The following is a 26,052-nucleotide window of genomic DNA, read 5'->3' as shown; positions in this document are numbered from 1 at the left end:
CCAGTGTAGTTTCAATGTTAAGCTAACTCTGCAAAGCAGAAGGGAGTGGCGGTTCACTAGTTCAGTGCCTGTTGCCTTCGTTAAGCTACAGGCAATAATTAAAAGATATGACATATCCTGCCCCCATTCAAACCCCACAGGATCCTTTCATTTAAAGTAGTAGCTATAAAGTTAAGTGCTCAAGAATGGTATTATCCTAAGGTATGATTATTACTGTACTTACTCAAACATTTTAGTGAACATGTGAAGCAGTCATTCTATTACCTGGCTGTGTTGGGGCAACTCAAATCCCAAGTGGAAAGGCTTTGGTTGACTTTTGACACTGTTTAATGGATAACCCTTTAATGGTTCACAGTTATCACTGTGTTCTTTTAGTGGTGAAGCCAGCATTCTTTTCAATCTAATATTTCAGCCTGACTGTGATCCTTTGTTAAGCTAAACAGTATGCCTCACATGTATTCTATCATATAGAATAGCAGCATGGCTCTAATACAAGTCAGTTCCAGTCACGACTGGCTAGACAACAGAGCTGGCAAGCTATTCTGCAGAACTGACTGGTAAACCAAGTATCCCTGAGGGATCTGAAGATGGGAACTACTAAGAAACGGTCAAGTATCCCGCCATAAGAACATAAACAGAGTATTTAGAGCTGAAATTGAAGCACTGCAACACTTGATGGTGCTATTGGGAAATATTGCGATTCTTTTTTACTTGCAATGTGGAACTATAAACTTTAATTCCATTTGGTTTATTCTGAGCTGAGCTGAAAGCTGTTGTCACATGGTAATGGAATCATATTAAAGTTACTTTTCATACTGGTGTTTGCTGTATAAATTATATGTAGATGAAAGAATACTATGTCAGGGATATCATGCAAAAAAAACAACGTGACCCTTATACAGTAAAAGCATAGCAAAGTATAATAAAGCCCAGATAAGCATTGTGAGGCTCAGAAAGGTATGGCAAAGCATATTAAAAATATGGCAAGCCAAAGCATAGGTAAACTGCAAAATTGGCATGCAAATGTTCTGTAATAAACTATGAAAAGGGTACATCATATTGCAATGAAGAACAAAGAAATTGACCAACTTCTGCATGCATGCAACCATCTTTTCAATCTCAACAAATTAACCCTTCACAATTCAACACTGCCACGCGTCAAAGTGATTTTACAGCGCTCATATCGCAGGGTCTATTGAATATAAATGGCATGTGTCATAAAAAGCATATGCCAACACTCAAAACGCAGCATCAGATGTAACCTTTGCAGCGCTCTGGGCTATTCAAGAGCCAGGCAAAAGTCAAACCCTGCACTTTTAACTGCTCATATATCTTTAATACATGACAAGCTGCAACATTTAACAGCTAGGTTATCACATTTTTTATAAAGCAGAAAAGTGCACCTACAGTATACTGTAACTGTTTTGATTGTAATATGCAGCATTACATTGATAAATGAAAATGAATAGTGTTTCTTTGGAGTATAATTTGTTCTTGGATTGTATACAGTATATTGCCAAAAGCAACATTGGCACTGTCAGATCTGTTGTGTCCTTTGGCTAAGATTAACCAGTGAAACTATATCATGAATTAATGCAGATGCTTTAGTTTGCTTTCAAGTCAGCTATCATAAGTATTAGACTCAGCTCCTATGCATTGACTTTTAATGAAAATATTAACACAGCTAGAGGAAAAGGCATACGAATAGTAGAATCCATTAGCCTCTCATACCTTTTGGCCTCAGTGCACACTATTCCACATCAGAACGTGATTCGGTCCGATTGGTGGTCTGTGCTTGACAGAGGCCCAGATGTGCATGTCAGGATGGGGGTGATGAGGTCAGGATGGAGGTCTTGTGACGTCTAGAACGTCCAGCATAGTAGAGTACATGTTCAAAGATCTGACCAAGTCCCGGGTCCAGATTTTCAAATGATTTTGTTCTGGGGAGAAATTTGAAACATGTTCTTGTTTTTCTAAAAGTAAAAGCAAAGTGGAAAAACAGTTTAACATTAGTTCAAAACAAGTATTGCAAATCTGGCTTCGGGAAACTGTATTCAATAAAAAATAATAATCGAAAACAACATAACAGGACAAATGACTGAGGTCACTGTGTGTCTTTGAGACTTCTGGTTTCAAACCCATTCATTCACGTGAACTGATCAAGTGTCAAGCCCCACTTTCTGTAACTTACACGTAAATTAGGTCTGTTTTTCTTGCTTCGAATATAAGACTTTCCCGTTAAAAAAAAGTAAGAAATCAGTAACTGTTGCCTACCCTGCACAACTACTGTGCGATGTACCATGGAAAAACCCCATCCACTCCCTATCCCCGTCACTTATCAATTGCCAGCACCATTACTCATCGGAGCTTCAGACAGAGTGCCAGCACACAATACAATAAATGCAATCACTGCACTCAGTACTTGATGAAGGTTAGCCGCTGGAATGCAATAACCGACACATTCCAAACCACACTTAAAAACAGTAGGCACTGGAATGAAACAACAAAAAGAGACCACTTTGATTGAACAATTAATTTACAATGTTTCTGTAAAACCAGCATGTTTTTTTAAATTTGTTTCCTGGGCACTGAACTATTAAACGTTACTGCACCAAGCAGATATATTGTACATAACATTTCTCATTGTTGTTAGATGCCACAGTACCCTTTGGAAGAACACGTAAACTACTGTCACAGATAAACCAAACTAATTCACATCCATCACATCCACGACTAGACAGACTGAAATTAAACAAAGGCAGAATGAAAACAGATCATTCCAAAAGAATGTCGAAAGAACTTGTGCATAGCATAATAATAATAATAATAATAATAATAATAATAATAATAATAATAATAATAATAATAATAATAATAACAACAACCTATGTCCAAACTATAATAAATATTTTTTAAAAATAAGCCGTTGTGGAGCAGCTAAGCGTTTAAAAAAAAGTCACATGGCAGCCGAAGTTGTCACTCAGCCTATAAACAGTGTCATTTGAAGAAAGAGAACAAAGGAATCGCAGAAGCTATAAAAGGCTCTTCAGGACATCCCTCTTCAGCTCAGTGGCTCCTCGCTCTCACAGTCTGATCGCAGCCAGAGCAGCGCTGCTCACTCAAGTGAAGGGATGAAGTTCTCTCCTCGGCTTCTGTCAAGTGTCTTCGCGCTGCATTTCATTTGCATTTATTCTGTGCCAGTGCCACAGTGGAAGAACAGCAGGCACAAAGCACTGCCGGTGAGTGAAAGACGTTATTTCAGAATTCTTTTCCAGTCCCAACAGTTCCCGATACCGTCGTTAACTAGAGTTTTATAGCTTTGCACCAAGTGCATTATAAAAACTTTTTCAAATAGGAATATGCTTTTATCTGGCTTTGTGTTTTATTTCTACCTTTTAAATCTATTATGTAGCATTACATAAAAATTCGTGCACTATGGATCTCGTTTGTATTAATATTTCTAGCAGGTGTTGCTTCAGGGCAATATATTTGTTGTTTTACTTATTCAGCAATAGAAACAGATACATATCTGTTGTAATTGAACTTGGTGTTGTGCATAAAAAAAAAAAAAATTAAAAAAAAATACTTTTTAATATTTAGCTTCCATTCTTGCACGCGCAGCAGCAATCACTGACTGCAGGGAACTGAGGTAAAATATTGAATATTGCTATAATTAGCCTCTTGCAAGAATGGACCACTTACATTATTCTCTATGCCAAACATTTCACCCGTACCACATCCTGACAGAACAAGTACAAATTATCAGGAAATAACCGGAAAGAAAGACTGGTGGTATCAGCTAAAGGTGCAGCAGAATGCTAATGACGAGTTATAGCGCTGATTAAATGGCTTATTATACTGTACAAAGAGTAAAGTGCAGTGCAAAGGTACTAGGTGTTCATATGTTTACTTGCTTTCTTAAAACAAACACACCTTACCTTTGCAACAGGTAGCCTATGCCAACAAAAACGATTGGTATTTTGTGCTCACTCAGGTTAACATGTATAATCTGCTATAGTTTGGACTTGTGATTTTCTTCATCCTGTGTTGGAAATGGATTAGTGGTGACAACGGGACAAACACAAGCACAGTTAAAGTAAAGTGTAACTACTGTTCTCTAACTGGTGAGCAACTGTTTTTGTCAAAGTTAACACCTCACCACAAAGACTCTGACAAAGACTTGTGTTTGAGTTTCTTTTAAGTATTACTGCCTCGCTCTTCTCCATATCACCATAACCTCATAGGATGGGATTAAAACTGATTCCCTTCTGAAGTGAATATAGGCAAGTGGGTACTGTAACTTGGTTAGCGTGCAGAATATGGGTTATGTCAGTTCATTCTCTTCAATTAAAACAAACACAAAACTAAATCGTGCAACTTCAGCGTTTTTGCTTGAATCTGCTGTTAAATCCTCTTTGAGGTGCAAGTGATTTGTTTGTGAGTGCTGACCCGGGAGCTGTAGGCTGCAGGCAGGGGCACGTTTCCTGAGGTATTTTCTAGAAGATGCATTGAAAGACTGTTTGCTGAAATAAAGATATGGAACAGAACCACTGGGATTGCTGCCCCTCATCAGGCCAGGGATAATACCTGCACTTGCAGCTTGTCATTCGGGCAACATCAGATACTCTCTGCTTATTACCTGCATATGTGCCTCGGGTTACTGAGTAACTGATATTTTGTGCTGTTGAGCTTTGTTTGCTTTATCATGAAATTCAATGCAGAAAGGAAATAATCCTCAACCAGCATTTTTCTCAAAAACAGGGCACAAATTTAGGTTTTGGCCAATAGAGTTGGCCAGTTGACTACTGCCATAGGTTGACATCAAGTAGAGCCACCGGAATTATTACACTTATTAAACTATCAAATGTTTTCAAAAAGAAATACTGCCAAGGATGTTGCTGTACGTTTTGATAAGTGTTCCTGCAATTAGATATTGCATTTTTGCAAACTAGTTGGATTTTACATTCATGGTGACTTCCATGGTGTATTCTTTGGTTAGTCCTTTGCAATGTACAGTGCATACCTGTCTACAGTATAGCATATACTGTGGCCTGTTTTTTTAAGTCTGTAAACCACATGTCATTCACATGTAATATGAGAAACACATATCAACCACACAGGGACTGCATCAGTAATGCTCTAATTCCATGTGTGAGTCAGATTAGTTTTTCTGGTCAAGGGCTGGCTGTCTGTAAGGAAAGCGGGTAACTGTAAATGTTGATGGTGAAAAGGGCTGCCCACACACAGTGTTACCATCATATTGTATAGAATTCTAATTGTACCCTGACAAGGCACTTCTGCCACAAGATATCATGCAAAACAAGTGTCATAAATTGATTTATAGTCATTGAATGATGTAATGGTTAAATAATGCCAGTATTTTTTAATCTATGGACATGTAATTGAGATTACCTTATCAGATGTATATTAAAGTGCATAAAATCCAGATTATTACACTTTAGAGCATAAGTATAGCATGGAAAAAGACACAATGGGAATGGAGTGGTTCTGTACTGAGGGTTCATGATATCACAATGGCATCTAAAATGGTGATGGTTTTATATAGTGCTATTGTGTGAAGTGGTAACCAATTTTAGTACCATTGTACCATATGTACAGCTATTGCCAAAAGTTTTGCATCACCTAGAATTTTAGGATTGACACATAATTTATAAAAATTAAAAAAAAAAAAACGATATGAGCATAATTTAGATATTTTATTTAACATCATGTAATCAAAGAAAACTGCTAAATGATAAATAAATTTTAAATAAATTGTAAAAGTCTACTGGAAGCAATAATAGTAATGCAGTATTTTCTCTTACATTTCTAAGTGTCCCATTTTTCAATTTGTGTAAGTTTTTTCGTTAGGTATATGGAAAACTACAACGCAGTGTGTAATTCAATATGTTAACGTAACATTATTCAGCAGGTCTCATTCGACTTTATGAAGCAAAATTAGTTCATTTTATAGGGTGATGCAAAACATTTGGCCATAGATGTAGCACCAATGTCCCAGTGCACTGAATAAGGACCACTTTGCCACAATTATTTGCTCTACATCCTGCATTCTTGTCATGAAACGTATGCCACAAAGCAGATAGCCTGTGTGGGGTGGGTGTGTTCTCGATTACATTTACCTGAAATGCAAGCGGCATAATAACACAATCTCTGCAGGAATGAGGAGAATTTAGCATCGTGTTGATTAAGATCTGGTTGATTCACAGATTGAGGATGTAGTTTTAACTGTAAACAAAGCTTCCAGTATCTTTCTTATTCCGAATCTCCAGTGGTCTGTTTCCCCTCAGTGACCTCCGAGTGAGAGAGGTTGGATCAGGTGAGAGGAGTGCTTGAGGAAGGGGTGTTGCATCTCTGGACAAAGGGGACTGACAGATTTGAGGAAATGCCTTGATTTCCATCTTTGTTTGGGGTGTTTTGGGTTGATGCAAAGACAATACAGTCACAGATGAAACTGAGTTTATTTTCTAGCAAAAGCACTATATCTTCTGTTGTTATTATTATTATTATTATTATTATTATTATTATTATTATTATTATTATTATTTATTATTTATAATTTAATTAGACCACTTTAAGTTCCCCCAACTTGCAGCTATAGTTTTCATTATGCAAGGTTTTGCTTTCAAAGTTAAAAAAAAAAAAAAAAAAAAAAAAAAAAATACTGTACATCTTTTTGACATCTGGCAATCAAAAACACAACTATAGACTACACCATTATATTATAACGAGGTGCAAGAGTCAAGCATGCATTTCCTTATGCATATATGGCATTCTTGGTAAGCCAACATTTTGAGTAAATGCTGTGCTCTTCGAACTGCTCGGTTCCTTTGAAGACACCAAGCATACTCCAGACTGATATTGAAATCAAATTAAGTGCAGGGGAGCATTGTTTTAATCTAATTATATAAGAAATTATTTAACAAGGTTTGGCCTGGATGCTTAACCCACACACCAAAGTAGGATAAGTTCCACTGTTCATCTATCAAAGAGAGAATTGTGAGGGACTGCCAATAGAGAAGTATTCATACAGGGCCCTTGTGTAGACATGCTGAATTCACACATGCACAACATTGCTTTTTTATACTTATATAACCACAATATTTAGGCTTCATGATGGTCTAGACCGCTAACCTGACAGACTTTGATTTATAGGGCTTTTTGTGGGTGCTCAGTTGGCAGGAGCTTCCGGCTCCAAGACTGCATAATGTATTGATGTTGCATGAATGAATATACAGTAGTCTCAACAGAACAGACTTTGCTGCAGGTCCACCCCTAACCTCCCCAAAGGAACTGGAGTCTTTAATCATTGATGAAAGATCACAGGTCACTCCGGAACAACCAAACACTTAAGTTGTCACATCATTGCCCTGATCGCGCACCGTTAGCCAGCAAAGCTTGTGAGATCTTCTGTCTTGCTGATTGTGCCCGAACATGTTTTGCAACATGCATCTTTTATATATTACAGAATACATGATAGAGGTGCCATCACAAAGTATTCAGCCATTCCAGAGACTGACAATTTGTGTGTGATATATGAAACCAGTTTTGCGTCCATGTATCACTCATAATATAATAAGATTCTGTCTCTCGCTCTGAGGTGCTGTGCTGTGCACAGTGTATTAAAGTTCACGTAACAACATGCATCCTCAAAACTACAAAACCCTGGAGTTTATCACCTGCAGGCAGGTGGGGTGGGGCGTCTGTCAGGTAATAAATTCTACTGCAAGAACAAAAGCTGCTCCTTCGACAGCTCTCCTAGACGCCTTGAACCGAAGCTCTTTTGTGTCTGTGGAGAAATCCAGTCATAAATTAGACTTCAGATATTCCATGTTGAAAGTAGGAGAGAGGGATACAGTGGAATTTACTAATTCACCCCTTTACTGCCTAATGGTGTAAATCTGACTTATTGATGGAGCAAAACTAATAATAATAATAATAATAATAATAATAATAATAATAATAATAATAATAATAATAATAATCAACGCAGACAGGTATGTAAAGTCTTCTTCAAGGATAATCTGCAAGAAGGAGTGAGCTGTCGAAGCTAATGAAGCTCACACTTACTTCTTGGTTACTAGTATTAAAGGTCAGGAGTTCATCATGTGTCTGTTTTGAAGAAGTTGTTTTAAAGCACTGTGCACTATACTGGTTCTGGAAAAAGCTGTATTTCATTTCATTTCATTTCTTATCTTTTTGTAATACAGGAATGTTTGTCTGCGTGAAGTTGAAAGCTTGCAGGGAAATTAAGTATTTAGCTCCAGGGTAACGCCAAGGTCAAGTTGTTGCTCAAGACTTTTTCCATTTGCCGTTCTGCCAAGGTGTCTTTATTATTCATGTGCTGTGCACACCTGACAGTGACTGGCAGAGCTGAAAGAAGATGCTGAAAATGTCAGCAGCACTGCTGGGAATCCACAGCCTACCTACAGACAGTTGCTGAATCTCAGTAAAGTAGTGTCAACTATTGAAACCAAGTAACACATAGGAGATGCTGAGAAATGCCTGTACTGATGCTACTTATTAAATAGATGTAAAACTCTGGGTTTAAAATGCTTCTTTGTTTCTTTTGTCCTTCTATTTCCTCACTGACACTAATATCACAATGTCATATGCAACACAGTGTAACAATACACACAATATACTTTCTATGGTGTGTAATATTTCAAATATCATTAAAGATCAAGTCCAGTTAAGTTTAGAGTAACGCAAAAAGGTTAAAAAAAAAAAGAAAAAAAAAAAGACAGAGCTCTGTACAGTAGCTGGTACGTTCTGAAAGATCTGTCTTACAGATGTGCATGCTGAATATGGCTCTGCATTCAAATCCTGTGATAAATCTCCATTACCACAATATTGTACTTGCAATGCATGTTAAATACTGTAGATGAGCTGAGAATGTGTGAATGGGAATGATTGTCATGCCTGTATCTCCGTGGTGTGTTTGTAATTTGCCTGTGTCATCGGGGGCGACTAGAGATCATTACAGTCATATCCTGCTAAACAGCTCAAATAAATAAATAGACAGTATGGTATACTGAAGGCGAAACCCATTTGAGAGCAGTGGTTTCATTGAATTATATATTTCAATCACATTTCGCGAGACACAATCTCAAGCTGATTTGTTTTAAAAAGAAAACATTCTGTTCTTCATTTTTTTAACTTTGTTCTTTTAGAATTCAGCAATCCCCCTTTTTTCCAAGAACTACAGATGAAATGCTTGTTTTGTTCTTGGAGAAATTGTGTAAATTGGGGTGTAATTGTTTGCACAAATGGGCACATCCTTGTTCTGAACAGTCTTGAAATGCAGTAGATTTGTACACCACAGCATTACCAGCTATGACATCACAATGAATTTGAAACAAAGCGTGCATCAGGACCACACTACCACATAGTGGTATGGAACTGTGCCATACACAAAGTTGTGGGACCTACTGGAAGACAGTTGTGTAGATGCAAGGCATGGGGTCTGTCTGATTTGAGATATACAGTGGCAAGCCTCATACTCTACTAGTAAAGACTATAGAGTCCACTGCCAGACGAAGAACAATCCTGTTGTCTGCAGTTCCATAATGTATCGACCCTCTGAAACTTTCCAGCGCTTCAGGTTGACATAAAAGGTCAAATCCTCGAGAGGCTAACTGTCCACAGAGTCTGTACTCTGGGCTGTCTTAGTAGAGTTGTCACAAGCTACTGTTTAGATCTTATGCTACTTGATTTGTCCTACCCCTGATTGAATCATTTATTATTTATTTAAAACCTCAGGGTTTAGTTTGAACGCCTGATCATCACAGTGGGGTAAATATATTGGGTGGCTTAACTATTGCTAAAAGAAATGGGACATTTTAAACATGACCTTGCGGAGATGCCAAGGTTTTCATGGTAAGTAATGTTGTTTCTCTTACATCCACTGTGTAAGTGATTCCCTTTGTGAAACGATGCTAGTCTGTATCAAACCAACGCTTTTAAAACCTCATCCGCAGCTACTGGAATTGCATTCCTCTCTGAGAGGATACTAAATTACAGCTCTTACGTTTTCCACTGGGGGAGCGGGTCCAACAAAATTTCCGAAGCTTTACAGATTCTGTACAGTAAATAACAATAAATCAACAGTGACTGCATCCGCTAAAGTGGATTTTATTCAGTTTGTTTTCCTTCCCAGTCAATTTGCAAAAGTATTTCCTTAAAATTCTGCAGAGGAAATTGACTGTGATAATTAACACTGGGTTATCTGGGCCTCGCGAGCTCAGCATTGTTGAGGAATTCCAGAGGAAAGCTAGCCAGAAGTATTGTCTTTCAGTAAAACTGTATAAGCAACTGTGTGTTTGTGAAGGAAAATCCAGGACCTACGCTCCCTTTCAGCTTTAAGGAGTGCCAAGCAATGTTGTAAAATCCATTGTCTTTCCTCGTTATTAGAAATAGCAATATCCTTACTATTTTCTACTTCAATTTGGAAAATGCAGATATTTAAAAGATAATGCTATAGAGTAAAGTCTATAACGAAGTTTATAGCAAAAATCACATGTTGTAGTTCAGAGTCACTCCAGTGGTCTAGCTGCATACAACCAGATCATGTGACTAAAAAAGCTAATAGGGTAGTTATCCATGGCTCCTGTAGAGTTGGGCTTTTATAAGGGGAGGCTATTGTTGAGCTGAATATTCTGTTTGGTTCTCTTGGTTTAACTCAGGGATGGCTGCAGAAGTCTGATTTCTACAATGTGAAGAAAGGAAGCAGGCAGTTCCACACTCAGGACACTGTGAAGGAGGTGCTGACGGGAAACAGCAGCCTCTCTGATCTCCTCCAGCATGGGAATGCCTCTGACTTGTGGAAGCGGCCGCGCTGTGGTGTTCCTGACTACCCCCAACAGAAGGGCCTGCATGGCAAGCAGCACCGGCAGAAGAGATTCGTGCTGTTCGGGGGACGCTGGGAGAAGACAGACCTGACTTACAAGTAAACATGTCAGCCTTTTATAGAAACGGTGTTCTGACTATTGAGCCCTGTTTGTAACACCGTTCAGTATTTCTTTTTGTCCTCCGCCACAGTGATATAGTGAAGGCACTCATTCAATTTAAGAGAACTGCTGTATGATATGTCTGCCTGTCTGTCTTCCTACACTGTACGTCACATTTACATTTTTTCTTATCAAATTGTCTAGAGATCTGGTTATGTTATTTTTTAGCACAAGCTTTTGAGAGTAGCAGAATCTGGGGTAAATGGAGGAACCTGTCTCTCTGTCCAGGATACAGATAATAACGGATGGTATCCTTGAAAACTGTGCTGACTGTTCCTGAAGAGAGTTTAGAGTTTATTCTCAAAACAACGGGTCCTTCTCATGGTTCCATATGTGCTATTCCCAGCTTGTACTTTTGATAGCCAGTATGACGGTGGCAAGTCAGTTTTAATGTGAGGATAGTCTGGAAATGGGTAAGAGCAGCAATAGCAGAATGTTTCCACAATGCAGCTGAACTGCAGCAAAAGGACAAGGTCACACGGTCCTTGAGTCTGCTCCCATGCTATTAAACACCTGCCCCAGATCAGTGGAACTGGAACTAGTGTTTATATAGCGCCTTTCATCCACAAAGGATATCAAAAGCACTCATTGCGCAGCTACTGAAGTGAAGCCACCTCTGGTGTGGAGAGAACCAAGGCCTCATTTATAGTGTCCTGCACAGTTACCTGCCTGTCCTGTGGTGTGCTGAATATCCAGCCAGGCATATGGAAAGCCAGCAGTATGGGTTTATTACCAGCACAAAGCCCACCCTGGAGAGATCACACTGAAACACACACAGCACACAGTCACTGTCCCGGAGAGGGTGGAACTGTGGGGTTCTAGTTTATAGGGTCATTGGACACCTCAGCCCATCGATGAAGATTGAAATAGATGATCACAGATTGTAAGTACCACACTGTAGAGCTTTTCATTCATTATTTAAGAAACTACTCAATATGGAGAGGACAGAGACAATTTCTTCAAGTTATAATAATGTTTTTGGCTGCTGCTGACAATATAAAGAGGGGCTGCACACTATGCAGGCATCAAAAGGAGTCAACGTAGGCTGCGCTCTACGATTATAGACAGAAAAAAAGGAAAGCAGAGAAATGAAAGAAACCTTATGGCTCCATCATGCTGAGCCCTTTTTATGGTCAATGTAATTAATTATTCCACAGTTCAGACCACCCAGGCTACTACTGGTTACAGAGAGGATATTTCCTTTGTTCTTCTGCCAGAGAGTCATAAAGATATAAACCCCAGAAGGAGCTCGCCCCCAACTTCTGTGTGTTTCCCCTTCCCACAAAAACCCAGTGCAAAAAAAGGCATTTCCACTGTTAAAATATGTGTTTCGGCATTTGCACTTTTTCTTAAATAGTTGGCTCTGTAAAAATAGCCCAGTTCACTTGTTTGTGCCCAACACTGCTGGCTCTGAATAGGCCATTGTGTTGGAGAGTAGTTTCATGTGAGTTTTGTTTTGCTGTTGTCAATGAAAGCTCCTTTCTTTGTGCCAGATAGGCTATGGAAAACAACTCCGACTATACCACAGGCTCTCGAGATTAATAATTGTGGTGGTAACTTTGTCCCTACATGTATCTCTCTAAAGCACTGCAGTCTCCCAGATTCAGCAACCTGGCATCCTTGTCTGGACTTGCTGGGATTCGCAGCAGTGTGCGGTTTGAGAAGGGAAAGCTGTCCCTGCTATTTTTTCCCCTTGGTAATTATAAAGCTGTCTAAAAAACTTGCATGTCTGTAACTCGCAAATCCCCTGACACAGTCTTGATTAGAAAATCTGAAAAATCATGAGATCTGAATCCTCAGTGAGTATATGTAAGAATGGATGACATCTGAATCAGCAGTGTGTACATGTAAGAATGGATGACATCTGAATCAGCAGTGTGTACATGTAAGTATGAATGACATGCTTTCAGACAGACATCTTCATATCCCCACAATCTGATTCCAGATATTCCCACAAACTTGGCTGAAAAAAATCTCTTTGCAAATGTTTAACCTCAAAAAAGGAATTAGCCCTGGTGTTTTTAGCTTGAATGCATTCGTACAGACATTCTTGCTAAAGGGCCATTACTCTAGACCAGCATATATATGTTGATCTGTCAGGAAGCCTTTCATCATTATCATTATGGTCACCCTCGTTGAGTAATAGCCGGCACTAACCCAGTGCTGCCTCATATTTACTAAACAAACATGTATTATACAAGGGATTTAATGAGCCTTGAGCTTTTAACTTTTTGAAAATGATAGGCTTGGCTTTAAACACTGTGTTTTGTATAAACGTTTACCACATTGACGTGTTACTTATAGTGCTATACAATGCTTTATGAATGTGGCCCTAGGAGGTCTTGGATTCATATCGGAAACAAAAAGAGAATGTAAACCTTTCTTTCCAGTCTTGGGGACTCTGAATTGTGTCTGCTAATACAGTACCATTACTGTGCAAGTATGTGTTTCCTTCTGTTTTCTGTAAAGGGGCTATTATAGTATTATATCAGTTAAAGCTGTTCGTTTCAGTGTGCTTGACCCTTATTGTATTTAATCCTGGAGATCCTCAGTGTTTCTCTGCTGTAACCTGCCTGTCTAACTGGGTGGCAGAGGGATTAGTTCCTGCTAAAAAAGCAACAGCTCCTCAACTACATAGCGGGTACAGTTAGGTTTCACAACAGTGGATTATTATTGCCACTGTAACTGAAAAAAGCCTTGAAGCAATTCAACAGACCTGCTTTGGAGCCTGCACTCCGTCAAAACAGGTTGCAAATAACACCATCACTATAGAATTGAACAAGTTAGTACTGTATATGACTCCTGCACATACATATGTAAATCAAATATATCACAGTTACATTTTCAGCAATACTTTGGTATGACATTCCTTAGAACAGGTTATTGAGTGAATCCCAGTGCATAACTCTTTAAGTCATTTCAGGCTACCATGATCTTATTTGTCACCCCTGAACTTATTTGTCAAATCATACAGGTCCTGTATACTGTAACCATCTAAGCTCATAGTAAAGCTCGAAGAATCTTTCACTGTTATGTAATGGTATTCTTCTCTGTTTAACTGGTACGAAAAGTGTGTAAAGGTCTCAAGTCTAACCAAAAGACAGGATGTCTGTATTAAGACCAGTGATAACCTGAAAACTAAGCCATGTCCTGTCATTTTGTATAGAGACACTTGCTTGATGTGTTGTTTCCCCATCTCTGTGATGGCAAAACACTGTTCTTGTCCGAAGGCTTTTGACACCTCCCAGTCTGTAATAGGAAATGGATGACACATTAAAAATTAATATATTTGGTATGATACTGGTAATCATTTACACCTACAATATCCATGCTAACATATTAAGACCACTCAGAAATGTTTGTTTCTCGATTCTATTGTATTTGCATGGGACGTCCTGTCGAAATGTCAGTGTACTCAATGTGGTGCTGTGGACCAAATTTTTCTCCTCCCATTGCCTCTCACCTCCTATTCAGCAGGTACTAGACGCACGCTGTGTTCTGTTTTTTAGGATCATGCGTTTTCCATGGCAGATGAGCAAAGCGAAGGTGCAGCAGATTCTCACGGAGGCCCTGAAGGTTTGGAGTGATGTCACACCTCTGACTTTTACAGAAATTAACGAAGGACGGGCGGACATTATCATTGATTTCACAAGGTAAAAAAATAAAACCAAGCAGAGTTAGAAGGATGCAATCCGGGAATTGTATTTTACTTAGCAGGGAGAATACGGTAAATGAAACAGGAGTGGAACCATCTAAAGTCTGACCACTTCATCTTTACATGTCCATGCAGTACAGTGGCAATGGTTCTTTGGTAAGAGGTGATGGTAACACAAGAGAACTTTATTAGCCATTGGTAGACACTGGTTACATTTGTATATTTTGACATGCAGTTGCAATGGAATCCCAATGGCAGAAACAATACATCCATCCATTGCAGTTCCATGGTACAGATATTGGTACAGAAGTGCTGCTGTATAATCTATCCTGGATCAGAAATATAATGCTTTGAAGTTTTAACTATAGTATAATTGCAAAACCCATCTTATCTGCTTGTTATACAGTAAGTGCAGAGCTTTCAAAACTGTTTAAATATAGTGTGTATGCAATCTAGCAAATAAAAATGCACCCTTTACAGTTAGCTGTGAATGTTATCACCAGTCCCAAGGGGCTTGGTTTCCCTTTATGAAACAGTGATTGCCAGCCATCAATAAAGACACACCCTGGCCCTGGTCCAGCCAGCCAGCACACATGAGCGGATCTCAGGAGTTCCTAGCAGAGGTATTTCCAACTTGTGGTCAACGGTTTTAGACGCAAACCTGAGGAGTTCAAGGGTTTAATGGTTTTGGTCAAGACACGGTTGACTTGAGTCATAAACTTTTACCCAATGCAATAAACCATGTTGTTAAATTAAAGGTGAAGTACCCAATATAATATAAAAAAGTAACAACTTTCTTAAAAGAAATATCTGAGGAATGTGATCCCTTTACAGAGCTTGACGGTAACCTCTTACAGCTGCAAGTAGTAAAGGAGCCTGCCTCACATTCAGTTTCACAATTCAGTTCAGTTTGAATTATGATGCCGCTGTCTTTATAGAGCCTTTTACTGAAAGTACCAAGTAACACGTGATAACACATAAATAAAATGTGATAACACATAAATAAAATGTGATAACTGTGAGCAAATATTTAGTGCTAAAACTGCATAAAATGGTCCAAACCATCATTGATATTTATTACGTTAGTTGTTTTTTGTGCTGTTTGATAAAAAAAGATAAGGATCGCCATGAATAAAATGTAATGCTAGAGATAGTGGCAAGCCAGTTTCAAGAGGAGAACCACACCTTATCACTCCTGGTCTGGACCTGAACAAGGTTCTGTAAATGGGAAGCAAACCCAGAACCCAGTGAACTGGAAATCAGATGTGTACTGTACTGTGTCTGTTGCCTTTTAGCTAGTTCAGCCATAACTGTGCACTAAATTACCAAATTACAAAAAAAAACCAATATAACCAACTTCCTGGAACTGGTGCATGTGTGCATGCGTGTGTGCGTACGTGTGTGTGTGTGTGTGTGTGTGTGCGCGTGTGTGTGCATGCGTGCGTGCGTACGTGTGTGTGTGTGTGTGCGCGTGTGTGTGCGCGCGTGCATGCGTACGTGTGTGTGTGTGCGCGTGTGTGTGCGTGCGTGCGTGCGTACGTGTCTGGTGTGTGCGCACACGTGTGCACGCATGCGTGCGCACACACACGCACGCAAGGTGTGTGTGCTGCGCGTGCGCACACACACGCGTGCGTGCACACGGCGTACGTGTCTGTGTGTGTGTGTGTGTGTGTGTGCATGTCACGCACGCACGCGTGCGTACGTGTGTGTGTGTGTGCGCGCGTGTGTGTGCGTGCGTGCGTGCGTGCACGCTGTATTGTGTGTTGGTCAGTGAAGGCGAATTCCCAGCCTGACATTAGTGTTTTTGGTCAGTATTGTTTTTTTTTAAATTTTTATTTTGGCCCTGTTTGTTTGTTTCATTTTTATTTATTTTGTTTCTTTAATAAAGTGCTAAGCTTTCTCTCTCAGGGTCTAATTCTTGTTGCTTTTCAGCTTGGGCCACGACGCTGCCCTGTTACAATTAACTGCTACAATTTTCTTATTGTCACTTTAGTCTGAAAAAAAAAAACTCTTGTCATCCATGCTTGCTGTACTGGTTTGGTGTACATTTCTTATTTGCCAGCTGGAAATAATTGGCATTCTGTCCCCCTTAGCACTGCCCAGTGGTCAGCATTCTCAATATTAGAGTCCCCTCCATTACTAGAAGTAACAGATTTAATAATATTAAGATCCTTACAGTCGCCCTCACCCCTGTACAGTATATGAAAAGGTTGCAGCAACTTTCGATCACCTAAGTCATATGATGGTCTTTTCCAGTGCAGTGTGACTTATTTTCCTAAATCCATTGTGAATTCATTTTTTATATGGGAGGAACAAAAAACATTGGTATGCATGGGTAATGCACAAATTACGGTCCCTCAATCATTTGGCACCTACTCCCTGAAGAGTGCCCAGCTTTCTATGTGGTTTTATGAAGATGAAATACCTTTCCACCCACTCCGTGTTAACATAGTTTGGCTGACTTTGCCTTTGTCAGCAAATGGACAGAGACTGCTGCACGTGTTCTTGCACCCCTGCAGGATGTTGATAACAGAGTCAGAAGTGGATAAGGAGAAACTCACTGCTGCAAAGAGTGAATCGCCCAGCAATGCTGCTTCATAGCAGGTCACTTACCCGACTCCAGCACTGGTTTTCAGCTGATCCCCTGGACCTGTGCCTGCTCTTGGTGCATGGTCAGTTTCACCTGGAGAGCTTTCTGTGATAAAAGCAGCCCAACACTTTCAGGGAAACTGTAATTTGTGAAGCCGTGTAATGCAGCATTAACTGAAACAGCTTAAAAACAACTGGAAACAGCATCTGATCATACGTGCCTCATGCACTGTGGTTTATAACTCATTTCCCTTAGGGTCAACTGTGTGGTGGGCAAAACCCACCACACAATTCCCTCTAATTACTAAAGCCTTTGAACAAATTACTGTAGCAACACTAAGACTATACCAGGTTTAAAAATGTGTGACTGGTGCAACGATTCAGCATGAATACGTCAAGACCAGCTTGTATTTAACAACAGTAGATCTAAATCCACTACAATGTAAAGCTCTTCCACAAGGTGGTCAATCAACACAGAAGAAATGTATAGGATTAATATAGATCTGTCACTGTTAAACAGACCCAAAAGAGTTTAGAATAATCCAAAACCGTTGGATATTTCTGTCTTGTCAGGTACTGGCATGGAGACAACCTCCCCTTTGATGGCCCTGGTGGGATTCTGGCGCATGCCTTCTTCCCCAGGACGCATAGGGAAGGAGACGTCCACTTCGACTATGACGAGACCTGGACAGTTGGGAACAACATGGGTGAGTGCAGGGCGGGGGAGCCATCTGTAATAGAACAGGTCATTACGGTGTCTAGAAAGGGAGGTTACCAGAGATCATGGCTAATCCATTACATCCATCCATTGGAGAAACAATCCAATACTGTCTTGAACTGAATGAAATCTGACCAGCTTTTAATGGTAAATGAATGGAAGGCACTTAGGGCCCAGATAGGTGGTTTGGAACAAACCAATATTCCTTGATCACCAACTATATTTTTATTTTGAAACTTACTGCATATTCTAAAGATATATGTGGTGTGTGGTGTGACTGGTATCATTCCTGTCAGCCTGTCAGATACAGGAATATACAGTGCCCCTGGAGCTCCTGGTCTGGGGCAGCTGGGCAATGCTTTGGATCTTTGAAACTGACCTCTTCTTCTTCTCTCCTCTGCCAGGTACGGACCTTCTTCAGGTGGCGGCTCACGAGTTTGGCCACGTTCTGGGGCTGCAGCATTCCCTGGAGCCGGGCGCAGTGATGTCACCCTTCTACAGCTTCTCGTACCCGCTGATGCTGAGCGAGGACGACAAGCGTGGGATCCAGTACCTGTACGGCCTGCCTCCCCACCTGGCCCCTCCCCAAATCACCACTGAGACCAATGAGATCATCCTAGCAGTGAGTAGTGACACTCCCACTCAACACTTCAACCAGGTAATCAGTAGATCGGTACAATTAGATTGCTTTCAGCTTCTGGCAATGAGTTCTTACACAGTTTACAAACAATTCAGATATAATCTATATAGGATTTGAAACAGTCGCAACAGGGATCAGAGATAGTAGCTTAGTCCTATTACTTCAGCTAATGAGGAGATCATCACAGTCAATTGTACAAGCCCAGTGAGAATTACTGTAGCTGAGAAAAAATAGCTGTGTGGCTATTGCCTTGACTATGTATTTCATTATATAATCTCTATAAAATAGACTTTAGTTCCCAGACTTGTTATTATCTTAATTCAATTAGGATATCAGGCATGTTTTTGTTTGTTATCAGTTTTCCTAAAATGTTTTTTTTTTTCTCATATTCTTATTCTTTTGGAAAGTGACCAGGATAAAGAGGCTGTAAATTACCTTTCTTAGCTGTTAATTAAAGACAGGAGTAAAGCCTTTGAAAGCATGCCCCTAGTATTGGAAATTGGGCTTAATTCAGCATTCCAAGAAGATATATATACTGATGAAACTGCCACCCCAGGGTACTTGGTTAATAATTAATATGGAGAGTGCTCTTTTTCTCTCTCTGCAGCCGGATGCCTGTGAGAGTAACTTTGACGCAGTGTCGATGATCCGGGGCGAGCTCTTCTTCTTCAGGTCGCGCTACGTATGGCGCATCAGGAACGGACGGCTGCAGGAGGGCTACCCTGCGCTGGCATCGCGTCACTGGAGGGGCATTCCAGAGCACATCGACGCCGCCTTTGAAGACGGGTCTGGGAATATCTGGTTCTTTCAAGGTGGGTGAGGAGGAAAAGAAGGAGTAAGTTTGCAGTGTGTTTAAGGTTGTCTTAGGAGAACAAGATCAGGCTGGTTGTTTCACTTAAGAAATGTGGCACTGTTGAGTGAGGGATTCAAGGAAGCTTTTAACAAAACTTGCTTATGTTTGCATGAACAGTGCAAACCACAAAGGAGAATAGATACTCATTGATTTATTTCTTAAGCTAAGAAACCAGAGGCGTGCCAAGGCTTTGTTACCTCCTTAAACATGTTGTGTTTCTTTTTTTGTCAAAGCATCACCTGTCTATCTTCCAGAGGTTCACTATAATAACTCTTTCCTTGCCAATGATTTCCTTCTAAATTGTACACTTAGTAGCTTGGTTTAGGGTGTTAAAGTGGCATGTGTGCTTATTGACTTTCATTAGAAAAACAGGGAGGGGAATTGGACAGCTTTTAACCAGGCTTCACACTTCTAAAGTCCTACTGTGCGTTCTGTGCCAGGACTTCTCACCCAAGGTGGCCTTGTTAAGAACCAAATTTTCAGCTAGACTGAACCCTTTTAGTCAGTTTAATTGCTATAAGGAATATGGGAACTTTACAACCTGGAAACTCAATTCCCGTTTTTCCATATGCAGTAGCTTTGAGATCGGATCAGAACACTTCACGTATTAAACTTTTAACATTGTAAAAAGTTGTGCTATGCATTGAGTGTACAGCTGTGTTCCACAGTTTCCCATGGTTTATTATCATACGTGTTGCCTATCTTTCAACTTCACTATGCTGTTAAACAGGCTACCTGTGCATCAGCATTTATATTCTAATCTTTTTTCAGTGGTCCTTCAGAGGACAGTTTATCTTGATTTAAATAACATTTTATATACAGCTATGGCCAAAAGTTTGGCATCATCTAGAATTTTAGGATTGAGGCATAAAAACAAACAAACAAAAAAAAAAACACTAGGAACATAATTTAGATCTTTTATTTAACATCATGTAATCAAAGAAACTACAAAATGACAAAAAATCTATGGAAGCCGTAATAGTAGATACCGGAAAATTTATTAGTCGGCATTATCATACAGTATGGAGTTTTTTTCGTTCAGTATGTGGAAAACTACAAAGCGGTATGTAATTTAATATGTTAACGTAACATTATTCAGCAGGTTTCATCCAATTTTATGAAGCAAAATTAGTTAATTTTATAGGATGTATGCAGAATGTTTAGCTGTGGAGAAGGCCATTTCATTTTAAAATGGTCTGCGATTATTATTATTATTATTATTATTTTGGGGATAAAACATGTGCCTGTTCTTCCTCTGTTTGACTCGCTTGCAGTCTGTAGATCGGTTCTGCTAGGGGGAAAGCATGCTAAGTGGAATCCACACAGCGATGGAGCTTCCTTCACGCTATTAGATTTGAAGTTCTGTATCTGATACATTCAGTGTGCCCCTCTACACCAGGATCACTGTCATCTGGTTCAAATACAGAACTCTACTCTGGTCACTGTACCTAAAGCATATCCTCTTTAATCTGAATGTTGCAGTAGGTGCAGGAAGCCTTGCAGATTGATGACATGGCAATGTTAGGGTTTAAATCAGGACAGACAACCATAGCAGAACTGATTGGGGGTTAAGGGGTTAAATGGTAGCATTTGTTTCTCATCACATAAGAAAAGAGGGCTGGAGAAACACCATGTTGACAGATCTAACAGTGACACTGCACTTGACCTTTAACCAAAGAAAAACACATCCATCAATAACTGTACTAAGACCCATTCTCCTCAGTAACACAGTGCTGCTGAATAACTGAGCTTGTCGCCCTCTGCTGGACAAGTGTAGTATGCCATGCACGCTGGGAAAATAGATCAAGGTAAAGTGATAACAGGGCAGGGTTGAAAAGTTTTAAATTAGTAACTAGCAGATAGAACTTCTTCTTTCAATATATTTCCAGAATGTGACTTTCCTTTGTGTGGTTTTGTGTGTTTAACTGTGACCATGTAATAATCACCTCCAGTTTTGTGGGGTAACACACTCTATTACAATACTTTTGGTAATTAAACTTGCAATGCAAAGCTACAGAAATATTTTGTCATTCATGTATGTACAATACTGTATAACAGTTGTATTCTATTTTAATGTTTACTGTTATACTTTGAAATTAATTGGCATCTCACCCATTGAATTGAATGAAAAGGCAAGGGCTGGACATGAACCCCAAAGCATGCAGTTCAAAGACAAATACCTTAACATTCAATCAAAGAGCAAACTCTGCAGTTGAGAGGAAAGTACGTAGCTTATGCTGAAGTCATCATATGTGAAGAGGAGATTCATTGCAGCTTTATATTTAAATATACCATTTGATTTGAAGGTAACACTTCAAAGTAATGCATTCAAATGAAATATCACAGGACTAATATTGGAACAGCATATAGATTTAAAAGTGTGTAGGAAATCAAATTGTTAAAAATCAAAAAAACGAACCTGTTTTTTTAACTTGGTAGGATTCAAACCGCTGAGATGCGCATGCTTTGTTCAGCTGGAATAAACTGTACCTGTGTGTGGCACTGTGAATTCTCAACTGCACCCTGATGAGTGTCTGCTGTCTGGGCAGGTATAGTGAATGGCTGTGGGGCTCCTCTGACCCTGTCAGCCAGCTGAACTTCTTTAGTGATAGGCATGCCTGGGCCTGACTCTGTCCTTCCCAGCCTCTAGGGAGGGGATCTGTCTGGAACCCTCCAGTAGGTTCAGATTTTCTGATTAGCTTTTGCTGTTACATCCCCATAGAGGCCAAGGTCATCGAAAAAAGTGTGAATTCTAAAAAAATAATTAACTTAATTAGGTCAAGGGAACTGAATTGATTTGGCCTAGAGCACAGAATTGGGGAGTCTGGATTGTAGGATCTTAAAAGGGGTGACAAAGTCAGTACTTTAGGGCAGCACAGAAATGAGGATCAGAGGACACAGCTGGAAATGAAGTGGAGACTTAGAACAGAGGGGGTGGTTCTCGTGTGTTAACTCTTGTTGCTTGTTTGCCATCAGGTCATAGCTACTGGATCTACGATGGGGAAAGGCAGGTTTCAGGGCCCAACTCGGTGCAAAGCCTGGGGCTGCCGGTCTCCGATATCCAGGCAGCTCTGATGTGGGGCCCCGAGAAGAACAAGAAGATTTACTTCTTCAAGAGCGGCAGCTACTGGCGCTTCAACCCTGCCATGGAGCGAGTGGACGAGGTGTACCCACGCAGCATCCTGGACTGGAGGGGAATTCCCATGGATATCGATGCAGCTTTCAGGGACAGCTACGGTAAACATCTCTCCCAGGCTCAATTTCACCCTCCTTCATTTATCCAACTTCACAGTTAATACCATGGGCCATATTCACAAAACATTTACCACCATGCTAAATTAACACCCGAAAAGAAAAGAAAACACTGATGTTAAAAGCGTCAAATAAATCTCTAAGGGCCACAGGTTCATTTAAGAGCTTCAGTTGGTTCTTGCTAATTCTGTAACATTGCCAGTTTGAATTTTGCTTCTGAATGGTGAAAAACTTGGCAGGTAAATGCTTTGTGACTATGACCCTAAAAAATTAGAAAGATCAAGAGAGTAAACCATCTTCTTTATAAAAATGTGATGACTGATCTTTGTAATCTGTTACTTGGAGGCAAACAATAAGCTATCAGTAGCAAGAAATCACATTTATGTTGGTTAAGAGTCAAAAATAAGGTAAACTAAGTCCAGGAGACAGATGTTTTGGCTAGTGCCTTCACAGTGATAAGTTTTTATCAACTGGTTTCAAAGTATTACCTTTTGTTTCTCTACAGGGTACGCACACTTTCTTCAGGGTAGCCAGTACTGGAAGTTTGACCCAGTGGCTGTGAAGGCACTGGAGGGATACCCTCGTCTGATTGGACAGGATTTCTTTGGTTGCCGTGGTTCACCTAACAACTACTGATAAGAACATCTCAAGAGATGTCCTGAGAGACTGACATTTTATAACAAATGTGTACTGGTACTAGTCTTTGAATCTTTCCCTAAATTACCTAAGACCTGTTTCATTGGAGGAGGTTGGGGGGGTGGGGGGCATTGGGAGGCATTGTCAATACCGGATTGAGGCCCAGCTTATTTGTGACACGCCAGCACACAAGGAGTGCTTTTCACCTGCCACATCTGGCAACAAGTTACCCTTACTGGTACATCTAAAAAGGGTGAAGCTGATATAACAATACCCTATAACTCAAGGTGCTTAATTCATTTGGAAAAAAAAAAAACATTCATCCTTTTTTTTTAAATCTGTAAAACTGCTTAAAATCTTTGAGGCAAAAATAGACACAACATTTTTGTGGAAAGAAAAAAAAAGAAATAAAGGCACAGACATATATCTAAAACATATCCCCAAAACTTCATTTGAAGCTTGGACATTAGCTCTTCCAGCCTCATTGTTCACTCAGGGAACACATTCTCTTTCAGTCATAGCTGATTGTAGCCCTCAGATTTCTGCTGTCCTCATCATCATCTCTCAGGAACCAAAACTACATTAAACTCAGAGGGCTACATAATGTCTGGGTACCATAGTCCTCAAAACAGGACTGTGACCACCACAATTAGACTGTCCTGGATATAACACAGCAGACCTCAACCCCTGGAGTGGTGTATAATACAGCAGTATTACATTTAGGGTTGCTGCCATTAACTGTGGACCTGTTTTATTCTACTGTACAACTGCCAACCCATTTGGAAAAATTTGTGCCGTTACTACAGATATTTTATAGCAATCAGATGTGATTTAGTAAGGGCATATCTATTTTGCAATACAGTACTGTACTTTTTTATGGCAACTGCATGTTTTACAAAGTGCCTCTGTGTTCGTTTCTTTACGGTATATATTTAGATGTTCACTGTGGAAACATACCTTATTAACAGGGACATAGAAAAGAAAGGCTGTGACCAAAACAAATGTTTAAAAAAATGAACTCCTTTGTATGCAGGGTCTCTTTTAAAAAAAAAAACTCTAAATTAAACAGCATGCAATTTAGCAATGAAGGACACCGTCTGTAGTATTGCAGTATACAGTACTTTGTTATTAACCATTAAAGTTAACGATCTTGAAAATAAATTGAATTGTTTAATGGCACGCAAATAAAATAGGGTTCACATTTAATCTGTACAACATCAGAAGCAGGAGTGACCTGCATTCAAACAGCCAAGCGTGTGACCGTACTTCAAATGTCTTTAAATGTCGACAAAGGACTTCAAATGTAGCAAACATTTTAAAACATGAACTGGATCATGTGGCCTAAATGCAAGACAATATTTTTGGTCAATCCACTGTGATTGTTTGCTTGCAAGCATCCCTCACTATTATAAGAGCCAGGAATGGCATTTGAATTGTGTAAACACTGTCATAGCAGAGAACAGAGGAATGGAAAAGGGTTTAAACAAACTTACTGTATGTCGTGCTTGTATAGTTATGCACTACAACTCAATCTCATGAGGCATTGAAGTTGCTATGATACTACAATCATACAAATATGTGTATCCTTGGTATTTTAAGTTGGTGTAATTCTTCTTGTTTAGTGAGTGCAGCTCTTGCTGTGATTGAACTCCTCATAAGGTTCTCTAGGGTGAGCTCTGTGTGAAGTCCAGGTGCATGGGAGAGCAGCATTGAACCACCCCCTTTCCTCAGACCTCTAGAGGTTATTATTAGTGGTACAATATGTCAGTGCTGGACACTGGTCTGTTATTTTCTAAAATGTTTTTGTTCTTGTAACATAAAGCATGGGCCCCTAATCTCGAATCATTTATCTTGTGTTATTTAAATACTGATTTTTTTTTTTTTTTTTTTTTTTTTTAAAGAATGTGTTTCGATAATAAATTGATTTGTCAAAACAGACTTAAACAATTATTTGAATAACTCCTGGGTTAACACTTTGTGAAAGGCTTCATGGTGTGATATCATCATTACTTATATATTTGGGGTACAGTTGCTTGACATATATATGTATATATTTTTTTGTTTTTCAGCACTGGTAGTTTACTATAGACCCATAGCACATAGTAACACAGTAACTGTGCGTTAGTAGTATTCATTCACTGGTATTTTAACTAAAGATACTCCATAGAAATGTATCTTTGTTTTAACTGAATCATTTGACTGTTTTCCCATGATTTATTTTTTTTAATAACCAGAACATCATATTTACTATGTAAATAGATACTTCTGTATACATTTTGTACAATATTTTTGTTACAATAAAATCTTTTTTTTTCCTGTACAAATTTGGAATTGTTAGTGGTTTTGTATTATTATTATTATTATTATTATTATTATTATTATTATTATTATTATTATTGGTTTGTTTTGTTTGCTAAATGTTCAGTAAAGTATTGCCCTGAAATAGAATTCACTTACTGACAACATATAGGACACCTTTATGAGGTCTAAAGTCACAGTACTATGTGTGTGATACAGAATGATTGCCCAATTCAAGCTACATTGAAGATGTACAGGGGGTGTCCAGTTTATTAGGGCTACAGGAAGAAAAGTAAGAGAACATCGTCAAATAACTTTATGAAATGAACTAAAAACCCACAGGACAAGCTATGTTTGCAGTTGAATCGATTGAAGTCATCAGCT

General features: G+C 39.4%; 1 protein-coding gene across 2 annotated transcripts; it reads left to right on the top strand.

Moving 5' to 3' along the window:
* Positions 1 to 3,075: 3,075 nt before the first annotated feature.
* Positions 3,076 to 25,595, top strand: mmp11b (matrix metallopeptidase 11b). Of its 2 annotated transcripts, none has more exons than XM_041224070.1 (8): positions 3,076 to 3,239; positions 10,704 to 10,966; positions 14,537 to 14,680; positions 17,845 to 17,978; positions 18,394 to 18,611; positions 19,237 to 19,441; positions 22,459 to 22,719; positions 23,240 to 25,595. In XM_041224070.1, the coding sequence occupies exons 1-8, from the start codon at positions 3,132 to 3,134 to the stop codon at positions 23,368 to 23,370; spliced, it is 1,464 nt and encodes a 487-aa protein (XP_041080004.1). In that variant the 5' UTR covers positions 3,076 to 3,131; the 3' UTR covers positions 23,371 to 25,595. The 2 variants fall into 2 exon arrangements, with proteins under 2 accessions (XP_041080004.1, XP_041080003.1); XM_041224069.1 differs by having other exon boundaries at positions 18,394 to 18,647.
* Positions 25,596 to 26,052: the final 457 nt, after the last annotated feature.

The sequence above is a fragment of the Polyodon spathula genome, chromosome 22 (genome assembly GCF_017654505.1).
Source record: "Polyodon spathula isolate WHYD16114869_AA chromosome 22, ASM1765450v1, whole genome shotgun sequence".
NCBI classification, from domain to species: domain Eukaryota; kingdom Metazoa; phylum Chordata; class Actinopteri; order Acipenseriformes; family Polyodontidae; genus Polyodon; species Polyodon spathula.
This window is presented reverse-complemented; position numbering and strand designations above follow the sequence as displayed.

Excerpts from the sequence above, each read along its gene's own strand:
- mmp11b (XM_041224069.1), top strand. The coding sequence starts at position 3,132 with ATGAAGTTCTCTCCTCGGCTTCTGTCAAGTGTCTTCGCGCTGCATTTC. Across the intron at positions 3,240-10,703 it reads GCAGGCACAAAGCACTGCCG|GGATGGCTGCAGAAGTCTGA; the intron begins GTGAGTGAAAGA and ends GGTTTAACTCAG. Across the intron at positions 22,720-23,239 it reads AGCTTTCAGGGACAGCTACG|GGTACGCACACTTTCTTCAG; the intron begins GTAAACATCTCT and ends GTTTCTCTACAG.